Source organism: Eptatretus burgeri, chromosome 7, assembly GCF_056783735.1.
Source record: "Eptatretus burgeri isolate ZD-2024b chromosome 7, Ebu_testis_v1, whole genome shotgun sequence".
NCBI lineage: Eukaryota > Metazoa > Chordata > Myxini > Myxiniformes > Myxinidae > Eptatretus > Eptatretus burgeri.
Genome location: NC_140967.1, coordinates 111,685,569 through 111,698,637, shown reverse-complemented (window position 1 = coordinate 111,698,637; position 13,069 = coordinate 111,685,569). Strand labels below are relative to the sequence as shown.

The 13,069-nt window shown below is 55.2% G+C and overlaps 1 protein-coding gene across 1 annotated transcript in view; it reads right to left on the bottom strand.

Annotated features, from left to right (window-relative positions):
- The window catches only part of LOC147024102 (serine/threonine-protein kinase D1-like), a 163,102-nt gene extending 158,743 nt beyond the window's left edge, over positions 1 to 4,359 (bottom strand). Inside the window, exon 1 of the mRNA XM_085890367.1 lies at positions 4,092 to 4,359. Coding sequence (XP_085746493.1) covers positions 4,092 to 4,253 — 162 coding nt within the window. The 5' untranslated portion in view covers positions 4,254 to 4,359. The remainder of the gene's footprint in view (positions 1 to 4,091) is intronic.
- Between the last annotated feature and the right edge of the window lie 8,710 nt (positions 4,360 to 13,069).

Here is a 13,069-nt window from a genome sequence, read left to right as displayed (position 1 = left end):
CCACAACGTCGTCCGTCTCTGCTGCTGATGCCGCCTCCGCAACGTCGTCCGTCGCTGCTGCTGATGCCGCCGCCGCCACATCGTCCGTCGCTGATGCCACAGCAGCCCGTACGAGTTTTCGGACACAGCAGCCCGTATGAGTTTTCGGACAAAGCAGCCCGCACGAGTTTTCGGACACAGCAGCCCGCACGACTTTTCGGACACAGCAGCCCGCACGACTTTTCGGACACAGCAGCCCGCACGAGTTTTCGGACAGAGCAATCCACACGAGTTTTCGGACGCAGCAGCCCGTATGAATTTTCGGACGCAGCAGCCCATACGAGTTTTCGGACACAGCAGCTCGTACGAGTTTTCGGACACAGCAGCTCGTACGAGTTTTCGGACACAGCAGTCTGCCCGAGTTTGAGGACAGCAGCCTGCACGAGTTTTCGGACGCAGCAGCACGTATCAATTTTTAGACACAGCAGCACGTACGAGTTTTCGGACACAGCAGCCCGTACGAGTTTTCAGACACAGCAGCCCGTACGAGTTTTCAGACACAGCAGCCCGTACGAGTTTGCGGACACAGCAGCCCGTACGAATTTTCGGACACACCAGCCCGTACGAGTTTTCGGACACACCAGCCCGTACGAGTTTTCGGACACACCAGCCCGTACGAGTTTTCGGACACAGCAGCCCGTACGAGTTTTCGGACACAGCAGCCCGTACGAGTTTTCGGACACACCAGCCCGTACGAGTTTTCGGACACAGCAGCCAGCACGAGTTTTCGGACATAGCAATCCAGACGAGTTTTCGGACACAGCAGCCCGTACCAATTTTCGGACACAGCAGCCCGTATGAGTTTTTGGACACAGCAGTCTGCACGAGTTTTTGGACGCAGCAGCTCGTACGAATTTTCGGACACAGCAGCCCGTACGAGTTTTCGGACACAGCAGCCCGTACGAGTTTTCGGACACAGCAGCCCGCACGAGTTTTCGGACACAGCAGCCCGCACGAGTTTTCGGACACAGCAGCCCGCACGAGTTTTTGGACATAGCAATCCACACGAGTTTTTGGACACAGCAGCACGTACAAATTTTCGGACACAGCAGTCTGCACGAGTTTTCGGACGTAGCAGCCCGCACGAATTTTCGGACGCAGAAACACGTACGAATTTTCCGACACAGCAGCCCGCACGAGTTTTTGGACAAAGCAATCCACACGAGTTTTCGGACGCAGCAGCACGAACGAGTTTTCGGACACAGCAGCGCGTATGAATTTTCGGACACAGCAGCCCGTACGAGTTTTCGGACACAGCAGCCCGTACGAGTTTTCGGACAAAGCAGCCCGCACGAGTTTTCGGACACAGCAGCCCGCACGAGTTTTCGGACAGAGCAATCCACACGAGTTTTCGGACGCAGCAGCCCGTATGAATTTTCGGACGCAGCAGCCCATACGAGTTTTCGGACACAGCAGCTCGTACGAGTTTTCGGACACAGCAGCTCGTACGAGTTTTCGGACACAGCAGTCTGCCCGAGTTTGAGGACAGCAGCCTGCACGAGTTTTCGGACGCAGCAGCACGTATCAATTTTTAGACACAGCAGCACGTACGAGTTTTCGGACACAGCAGCCCGTACGAGTTTTCAGACACAGCAGCCCGTACGAGTTTTCGGACACACCAGCCCGTACGAGTTTTCGGACACAGCAGCCCGTACGAGTTTTCGGACACACCAGCCCGTACGAGTTTTCGGACACACCAGCCCGTACGAGTTTGCGGACACAGCAGCCCGTACGAATTTTCGGACACACCAGCCCGTACGAGTTTTCGGACACACCAGCCCGTACGAGTTTTCGGACACACCAGCCCGTACGAGTTTTCGGACACACCAGCCCGTACGAGTTTTCGGACACAGCAGCCCGTACGAGTTTTCGGACACAGCAGCCCGTACGAGTTTTCGGACACACCAGCCCGTACGAGTTTTCGGACACAGCAGCCAGCACGAGTTTTCGGACATAGCAATCCAGACGAGTTTTCGGACACAGCAGCCCGTACCAATTTTCGGACACAGCAGCCCGTATGAATTTTTGGACACAGCAGTCTGCACGAGTTTTTGGACGCAGCAGCTCATACGAATTTTGACACAGCAGCCCGTACGAGTTTTCGGACACACCAGCCCGTACGAGTTTTCGGACACAGCAGCCCGTACGAGTTTTCGGACACAGCAGCCCGCACGAGTTTTCGGACACAGCAGCCCGCACGAGTTTTCGGACACAGCAGCCCGCACGAGTTTTTGGACATAGCAATCCACACGAGTTTTTGGACACAGCAGCACGTACAAATTTTCGGACGTAGCAGCCCGCACGAATTTTCGAACGCAGAAACACGTACGAATTTTCTGACAGCAGCCCGCACGAGTTTTTGGACAAAGCAATCCACACGAGTTTTCGGACGCAGCAGCACGAACGAGTTTTCGGACACAGCAGCGCGTATGAATTTTCGGACACAGCAGCCCGTACGAGTTTTCGGACACAGCAGCCCGTACGAGTTTTCGGACACAGCAGCCCGTACGAGTTTTCGGACACAGCAGCCCGTACGAGTTTTCGGACAAAGCAGCCCGCACGAGTTTTCGGACACAGCAGCCCGCACGAGTTTTCGGACACAGCAGCCCGCACGAGTTTTCGGACACAGCAGCCCGCACGTGTTTTCGGACACAGCAGCCCGCACGAGTTTTCGGACACGGCATGCCCGCACGAGTTTTCGGACACAGCAGCCCGCACGAGTTTTCGGACACGGCAGCCCGCACGAGTTTTCGGAAACAGCAGCCCGCACGAGTTTTCGGACACAGCAGCTCGCACGAGTTTTCGGACACAGCAGCCCGCACGAGTTTTCGGACACAGCAGCCCGCACGAGTTTTCGGACACAGCAGCCCGTACGAGTTTTCGGTCACAGCAGCCAGCACGTGTTTTCGGACATAGCAATCCAGACGAGTTTTCGGACACAGCAGCCCGTACCAATTTTCGGACACAGCAGCCCGTATGAGTTTTTGGACACAGCAGTCTGCACGAGTTTTTGGACGCAGCAGCTCGTACGAATTTTCGGACACAGCAGCCCGTACGAATTTTCGGACACACAAGCCCGTACGAGTTTTCGGACACACCAGCCCGTACGAGTTTTCGGACACAGCAGCCCGTACGAGTTTTCGGACACACCAGCCCGTACGAGTTTTCGGACACAGCAGCCCGTACGAGTTTTCGGTCACAGCAACCAGCACGAGTTTTCGGACATAGCAATCCAGACGAGTTTTCGGACACAGCAGCCCATACCAATTTTCAGACACAGCAGCCCGTATGAGTTTTTGGACACAGCAGTCTGCACGTGTTTTTGGACGCAGCAGCTCGTACGAATTTTCGGACACAGCAGCCCGTACGAATTTTCGGACACAAGCCCGTACGAGTTTTCGGACACACCAGCCCGTACGAGTTTGCGGACACAGCAGCCCGTACGAGTTTTCGGACACAGCAGCCCGTACGAGTTTTCGGACACACCAGCCCGTACGATTTTCGGACACAGCAGCCAGCACGAGTTTTTGGACAAAGCAATCCACAGGAGTTTTCGGACGCAGCAGCACGAACGAGTTTTCGGACACAGCAGCGCGTATGAATTTTCGGACACAGCAGCCCGTACGAGTTTTCGGACACAGCAGCCCGTACGAGTTTTCGGACACAGCAGCCCGTACGAGTTTTCGGACAAAGCAGCCCGCACGAGTTTTCGGACACAGCAGCCCGCACGAGTTTTCGGACACAGCAGCCCGCACGAGTTTTCGGACACAGCAGCCCGCACGAGTTTTCGGACACAGCAGCCCGCACGAGTTTTCGGACACAGCAATCCACACGAGGTTTCGGACACAGCAGCCTTCACACGGAAGAGATTTGTCTGACATGCCAGGTAAGGGCGGAACATCGGTTGATTGAAAAAGTCCATATTGAACATCTTGACGCTGTGGTTGGTTGGCAAGAGAGAAAAAAGCCAAGGACCCGGAACGAGAGAACAAATGAACCCTGGTGTGAAGTACCACATTCGCTGATGAACCATGTTATCGAATCGAAGTTACCTGTAAGGTGAAAGCGACACCTCCGATGGAAACTCGCGAAGCGACCGAGCCCGTCCGACTCGATGGAGCCGTGGAAACGGACGCACTGGCCGAGCTCAGCGAGCCGTTCACGTCTGGTGAACTAAAGCGGGTCAATCCTGGAGCGGAACCCGGGAAGTCCATGGTGTCGCCGCAACACTGAAGTGATGGAGCACACCTCGCATGCCGGCCTCGCGCCTCTCATCGTCACGTCCCACGACGGGAACGGCGCTCGGAGCCACGCCCACTCGCAAAACCAGGAGGGGTCGCCTGTTTACTCCGACAGAAGCCTCTGATTTCTCCTTTCGGGCCAACTGGGCGTGACCACGATGAACACGCACAGAGGTTGTTCAAACAAGCGCTTCGTGCTGTTGATGCCATCGCAGTACGTCGGCCCAAATTCAGGGTGACCCAAAAAGTTGGGCCCGGGATGAGTTTAACAACCTTCCGAGTTTTCATTGAACATGTTTCACTTGTCAGGTGGTGTGGACTGAGTTGAAGGCAAGTGTATCTGCCAAGTTTCGTGATTCTGTGACATTCCCACACCACGTCGTGGACACAAGAAGACAAGTCATTTCCTGTATTAAACAATCTGCGGACAAATTCGTTCGTGCAGACAAAGGTGCCTGTTCTGTGCAGTTTTTGCAATAAGGAATGTACCAAGCAAGTGTTACATTCAAGTTTGTGACACAAATTACACAGCATGGCACAGTGTCGACCATGAAAACACCAAACAGAGGAGGCCTCTCCATCCGAGCATGGCACAGTGTCGACCATGAAAACATCAAACGGAACAGGCCTCTCCATCCAAGCATGGCACAGTGTCCACCATGAAAACACCAAACGGAGGAGGCCTCTCCATCCAAGCATGGCACATTGTCCACCATGAAAACACCAAACGGAGGAGGCCTCTCCATCCAAGCATGGCACAGTGTCGACCATGAAAACACCAAACGGAGGAGGCCTCTCGAGCCGAGCATGGCACATTGTCCACCATGAAAACACCACACAGAGGAGGCCTCTCCATCCGAGCATGGCACAGTGTCGACCAGGAAAACACCAAACAGAAGAGGCTTCTCCATCCGAGCATGGCACAGCGTCGACCAGGAAAACACCAAACAGAGGAGGCCTCTCCATCCGAGCATGGCACATTGTCGACCAGGAAAACACCAAACAGAAGAGGCCTCCTCATCCGAGCATGGCACAGTGTCGACCATGAAAACACCACACAGAGGAGGCCTCTCCATCCGAGCATGGCACAGTGTCGACCATGAAAACACCAAACGGAGGAGGCTTCTCCAGCCGAGCATGGCACAGTGTCGACCATGAAAACACCAAACGGAACAGGCCTCTCCATCCGAGCATGGCACAGTGTCGACCATGAAAACACCAAACGGAGGAGGCCTCTTCAGCCGAGCATGGCACAGTGTCGACCTTGAAAACACCAAACGGAGGAGGCTTCTTTAGCCGAGCATGGCACAGTGTCGACCATGAAAACACCAAACGGAGGAGGCCTCTCCAGCCGAGCATGGCACAGTGTCGACGATTAATTCACCAAACAGAGGAGGCCTCTTTAGCCGAGCAGGGCACAGTGTCGACCATGAAAACACCAAACGGAGGAGGCCTCTTTAGCCGAGCATGGCACAGTGTCGACCATGAATTTACCAAACGGAGGAGGCCTCTCCATCCGAGCAGGGCACAGTGTCAACCATGAAAACACCAAACGGAGGAGGCCTCTTTAGCCGAGCAGGGCACAGTGTCGACCATGAAAACACCAAATGGAGGAGGCTTCTCGAGCCGAGCATGGCACAGTGTCGACGATTAATTCACCAAACGGAGGAGGCCTCTCTAGCCGAGCAGGGCACAGTGTCGACCATGAAAACACCAAACGGAGGAGGCCTCTTTCGCCGAGCAGGGCACAGTGTCGACCATGAAAACACCAAACGGAGGAGGCCTCTCTCGCCGAGCATGGCACAGTGTCGACCATGAAAACACCAAACGGAGGAGGCCTCTTTGGCCGAGCAAGGCACAGTGTCAAGCATGAATTCACCAAACAGAGGAGGCCTCTCCAGCCGAGCATGGCACAGTGTCGACCAGGAAAACACCAAACAGAAGAGGCCTCCTCATCCGAGCATGGCACAGTGTCGACCATGAAAACACCAAATGGAGGAGGCCTCTTTCGCCGAGCAGGGCACAGTGTCGACCATGAAAACACCAAACGGAGGAGGCCTCTCTCGCCGAGCATGGCACAGTGTCGACCATGAAAACACCAAACAGAGGAGGCCTCTCCAGCCGAGCATGGCACAGTGTCGACCAGGAAAACACCAAACAGAAGAGGCCTCCTCATCCGAGCATGACACAGTGTCGACCATGAAAACACCAAACGGAGGAGGCCTCTCTCGCCGAGCATGGCACAGTGTCGACCATGAATTCACCAAACGGAACAGGCCTCTCCATCCGAGCATGGCACTGTGTCGACCATGAAAACACCAAACGGAGGAGGCCTCTCCAACCGAGCATGGCACAGTGTCGACGATTAATTCACCAAACAGAGTAGGCCTCTCCATCCGAGCATGGCACAGTGTCGACCATGAAAACGCCAAACGGAGGAGGCCTCTCTCGCCGAGCATGGCACAGTGTCGACCATGAAAACACCAAACAGAGGAGGCCTCTCCAGCCGAGCATGGCACAGTGTCGACGATTAATTCACCAAACAGAGTAGGCCTCTCTAGCCGAGCAGGGCACAGTGTCGACCATGAAAACACCAAATGGAGGAGGCCACTTTAGCCGAGCAGGGCACAGTGTCGACCATGAAAACACCAAACGGAGGAAGCCTCTCCAGCCGAGCATGGCACAGTGTCCACCATGAAAACACCACACAGAGGAGGCCTCTCCATCCGAGCATGGCACAGTGTCGACCATGAAAACACCAAACGGAGGAGGCCTCTCCATCCGAGCATGGCACAGTGTCGACCATGAAAACACCAAACGGAGGAGGCCTCTCCATCCGAGCATGGCACATTGTCGACCATGAATTCACCAAAGGGAGGAAGCCTCTCTAGCCGAGCATGGCACAGTGTCCACCATGAAAACACTACACAGAGGAGGCCTCTCCATCCGAGCATGGCACAGTGTCGACCATGAAAACACCAAACGGAGGAGGCTTCTCTAGCCGAGCATGGCACAGTGTTGACCATGAATTCACCAAACGGAGGAGGCCTCTCCAGCCGAGCATGACACAGTGTCGACCATGAATTCACCAAACGGAGGAGGCCTCTCCAGCCGAGCATGGCACAGTGTCGACCATGAAAACACCAAACTGAGGAGGCTTCTCTCGCCGAGCATGGCACAGTGTCGACCATGAAAACACCAAACGGAGGAGGCCTCTCGAGCCGAGCATGGCACAGTGTCGACCATGAAAACACCAAACGGAGGAGGCCTCTCCAACCGAGCATGGCACAGTGTCGACGATTAATTCACCAAACAGAGTAGGCCTCTCCATCCGAGCATGGCACAGTGTCGACCATGAAAACGCCAAACGGAGGAGGCCTATCTCGCCGAGCATGGCACAGTGTCGACCATGAAAACACCAAACAGAGGAGGCCTCTCCAGGCGAGCATGGCACAGTGTCGACGATTAATTCACCAAACAGAGTAGGCCTCTCTAGCAGAGCAGGGCACAGTGTCGACCATGAAAACACCAAACGGAGGAGGCCTCTCTCGCCGAGCATGGCACAGTGTCGACCATGAAAACACCAAACGGAGGAGGCTTCTCTAGCCGAGCATGGCACAGTGTCGACGATTAATTCACCAAACAGAGGAGGCCTCTCTCGCCGAGCAGGGCACAGTATCGACCATGAAAACACCAAACGGAGGAGGCCTCTCCAGCCGAGCAGGGCACAGTGTCGACCATGAAAACACCAAACGGAGGAGGCCTCTCTCGCCGAGCATGGCACAGTGTCGACCATGAAAACACCAAACGGAGGAGGCTTCTCTAGCCGAGCATGGCACAGTGTCGACCATGAAAACACCAAACGGAACAGGCCTCTCCATCCAAGCATGGCACAGTGTCGACCATGAAAACACCAAACGGAGGAGGCCTCTCGAGCCGAGCATGGCACATTGTCCACCATGAAAACACCACACAGAGGAGGCCTCTCCATCCGAGCATGGCACAGTGTCGACCAGGAAAACACCAAACAGAAGAGGCTTCTCCATCCGAGCATGGCACAGCGTCGACCAGGAAAACACCAAACAGAGGAGGCCTCTCCATCCGAGCATGGCACATTGTCGACCAGGAAAACACCAAACAGAAGAGGCCTCCTCATCCGAGCATGGCACAGTGTCGACCATGAAAACACCACACAGAGGAGGCCTCTCCATCCGAGCATGGCACAGTGTCGACCATGAAAACACCAAACGGAGGAGGCTTCTCCAGCCGAGCATGGCACAGTGTCGACCATGAAAACACCAAACGGAACAGGCCTCTCCATCCGAGCATGGCACAGTGTCGACCATGAAAACACCAAACGGAGGAGGCCTCTTCAGCCGAGCATGGCACAGTGTCGACCTTGAAAACACCAAACGGAGGAGGCTTCTTTAGCCGAGCATGGCACAGTGTCGACCATGAAAACACCAAACGGAGGAGGCCTCTCCAGCCGAGCATGGCACAGTGTCGACGATTAATTCACCAAACAGAGGAGGCCTCTTTAGCCGAGCAGGGCACAGTGTCGACCATGAAAACACCAAACGGAGGAGGCCTCTTTAGCCGAGCATGGCACAGTGTCGACCATGAATTTACCAAACGGAGGAGGCCTCTCCAGCCAAGCATGGCACAGTGTCGACCATGAAAACACCAAACGGAGGAGGCCTCTTTAGCCGAGCAGGGCACAGTGTCGACCATGAAAACACCAAATGGAGGAGGCTTCTCGAGCCGAGCATGGCACAGTGTCGACGATTAATTCACCAAACGGAGGAGGCCTCTCTAGCCGAGCAGGGCACAGTGTCGACCATGAAAACACCAAACGGAGGAGGCCTCTTTCGCCGAGCAGGGCACAGTGTCGACCATGAAAACACCAAACGGAGGAGGCCTCTCTCGCCGAGCATGGCACAGTGTCGACCATGAAAACACCAAACGGAGGAGGCCTCTTTGGCCGAGCAAGGCACAGTGTCAACCATGAATTCACCAAACAGAGGAGGCCTCTCCAGCCGAGCATGGCACAGTGTCGACCAGGAAAACACCAAACAGAAGAGGCCTCCTCATCCGAGCATGGCACAGTGTCGACCATGAAAACACCAAATGGAGGAGGCCTCTTTCGCCGAGCAGGGCACAGTGTCGACCATGAAAACACCAAACGGAGGAGGCCTCTCTCGCCGAGCATGGCACAGTGTCGACCATGAAAACACCAAACGGAGGAGGCCTCTCCAGCCGAGCATGGCACAGTGTCGACCATGAATTCACCAAACGGAGGAGGCCTCTTTAGCCGAGCAGGGCACAGTGTCGACCATGAAAACACCAAACGGAGGAGGCTTCTCTAGCCGAGCATGGCACAGTGTCGACCATGAATTAACCAAACGGAGGAGGCCTCTTTTGCCGAGCATGGCACAGTGTCCACCATGAAAACACCACACAGAGGAGGCCTCTCCATCCGAGCATGGCACAGTGTCGACCATGAAAACACCAAACGGAACAGGCCTCTCCATCCGAGCATGGCACAGTGTCGACCATGAAAACACCAAACAGAGGAGGCCTCTCTCGCCGAGCATGGCACAGTGTCGACCATGAAAACACCAAACGGAGGAGGCTTCTCTAGCCGAGCATGGCACAGTGTTGACCATGAATTCACCAAACGGAGGAGGCCTCTCCAGCCGAGCATGGCACAGTGTCGACCATGAAAACACCAAACTGAGGAGGCTTCTCTAGCCGAGCATGGCACAGTGTCGACCATGAAAACACCAAACGGAGGAGGCCTCTCCAGCCGAGCATGGCACAGTGTCGACCATGAAAACACCAAACTGAGGAGGCTTCTCTAGCCGAGCATGGCACAGTGTCGACCATGAAAACACCAAACGGAGGAGGACTCTCTAGCCGAGCATGGCACAGTGTCGACCATGAATTAACCAAATGGAGGAGGCCTCTCTCGGAGAGCATGGCACAGTGTCAACCATGAATTCACCAAATGGAACAGTCCTCTCCATCCGAGCATGGCACATTGTCGACCATGAATTCACCAAATGGAACAGTCCTCTCCATCCGAGCATGGCACAGTGTCGACCATGAAAACACCAAACGGAGGAGGCCTCTCTCGCCGAGCATGGCACAGTGTCGACCATGAAAACACCAAACGGAGGAGGCTTCTCTAGCCGAGCATGGCACAGTGTCGACGATTAATTCACCAAACAGAGGAGGCCTCTCTCGCCGAGAAAGGCACAGTGTCAACCATGAATTCACCAAACAGAGGAGGCCTCTCCAGCCGAGCATGGCACAGTGTCAACGATTAATTCACCAAACGGAGGAGGCCTCTTTGGCCAAGAAAGGCACAGTGTCAACCATGAATTCACCAAACAGAGGAGGCCTCTCCAGCCGAGCATGGCACAGTGTCGACCAGGAAAACACCAAACAGAAGAGGCCTCCTCATCCGAGCATGGCACAGTGTCGACCATGAAAACACCAAACGGAGGAGGCCTCTCTCGCCGAGCATGGCACAGTGTCGACCATGAATTCACCAAACGGAACAGGCCTCTCCATCCGAGCATGGCACTGTGTCGACCATGAAAACACCAAACGGAGGAGGCCTCTCCAACCGAGCATGGCACAGTGTCGACGATTAATTCACCAAACAGAGTAGGCCTCTCCATCCGAGCATGGCACAGTGTCGACCATGAAAACGCCAAACGGAGGAGGCCTCTCGCCGAGCATGGCACAGTGTCGACCATGAAAACACCAAACAGAGGAGGCCTCTCCAGCCGAGCATGGCACAGTGTCGACGATTAATTCACCAAACAGAGTAGGCCTCTCTAGCCGAGCAGGGCACAGTGTCGACCATGAAAACACCAAATGGAGGAGGCCACTTTAGCCGAGCAGGGCACAGTGTCGACCATGAAAACACCAAACGGAGGAAGCCTCTCCAGCCGAGCATGGCACAGTGTCCACCATGAAAACACCACACAGAGGAGGCCTCTCCATCCGAGCATGGCACAGTGTCGACCATGAAAACACCAAACGGAGGAGGCCTCTCCATCCGAGCATGGCACATTGTCGACCATGAATTCACCAAAGGGAGGAAGCCTCTCTAGCCGAGCATGGCACAGTGTCCACCATGAAAACACTACACAGAGGAGGCCTCTCCATCCGAGCATGGCACAGTGTCGACCATGAAAACACCAAACGGAGGAGGCTTCTCTAGCCGAGCATGGCACAGTGTTGACCATGAATTCACCAAACGGAGGAGGCCTCTCCAGCCGAGCATGACACAGTGTCGACCATGAATTCACCAAACGGAGGAGGCCTCTCCAGCCGAGCATGGCACAGTGTCGACCATGAAAACACCAAACTGAGGAGGCTTCTCTCGCCGAGCATGGCACAGTGTCGACCATGAAAACACCAAACGGAGGAGGCCTCTCGAGCCGAGCATGGCACAGTGTCGACCATGAAAACACCAAACGGAGGAGGCCTCTCCAACCGAGCATGGCACAGTGTCGACGATTAATTCACCAAACAGAGTAGGCCTCTCCATCCGAGCATGGCACAGTGTCGACCATGAAAACGCCAAACGGAGGAGGCCTATCTCGCCGAGCATGGCACAGTGTCGACCATGAAAACACCAAACAGAGGAGGCCTCTCCAGGCGAGCATGGCACAGTGTCGACGATTAATTCACCAAACAGAGTAGGCCTCTCTAGCAGAGCAGGGCACAGTGTCGACCATGAAAACACCAAACGGAGGAGGCCTCTCTCGCCGAGCATGGCACAGTGTCGACCATGAAAACACCAAACGGAGGAGGCTTCTCTAGCCGAGCATGGCACAGTGTCGACGATTAATTCACCAAACAGAGGAGGCCTCTCTCGCCGAGCAGGGCACAGTATCGACCATGAAAACACCAAACGGAGGAGGCCTCTCCAGCCGAGCAGGGCACAGTGTCGACCATGAAAACACCAAACGGAGGAGGCCTCTCTCGCCGAGCATGGCACAGTGTCGACCATGAAAACACCAAACGGAGGAGGCTTCTCTAGCCGAGCATGGCACAGTGTCGACGATTAATTCACCAAACAGAGGAGGCCTCTCTCGCCGAGCAAGGCACAGTGTCAACCATGAATTCACCAAACAGAGGAGGCCTCTCCAGCTGAGCATGGCACAGTGTCGACCAGGAAAACACCAAACAGAAGAGGCCTCCTCATCCGAGCATGGCACAGTGTCGACCATGAAAACACCAAACGGAGGAGGCCTCTTTCGCCGAGCATGGCACAGTGTCGACCATGAATTCACCAAACGGAACAGGCCTCTCCAGCCGAGCATGGCACAGTGTCGACCATGAAAACACCAAACGGAGGAGGCTTCTCCAGCCGAGCATGGCACAGTGTTGACCATGAATTAACCAAATGGAGGAGGCCTCTCTCGCCGAGCATGGCACATTGTCGACCAGGAAAACACCAAACGGAAGAGGCCTCTCCATCCAAGCATGGCACAGTGTCCACCATGAAAACACCAAACGGAGGAGGCCTCTCTCGCCGAGCATGGCACATTGTCCACCATGAAAACACCACACAGAGGAGGCCTCTCCATCCGAGCATGGCACAGTGTCGACCAGGAAAACACCAAACAGAAGAGGCCTCTCCATCCGAGCATGGCACAGCGTCGACCAGGAAAACACCAAACAGAGGAGGCCTCTCCATCCGAGTATGGCACATTATCGACCAGGAAAACACCAAACAGAAGAGGCCTCCTCATCCGAGCATGGCACAG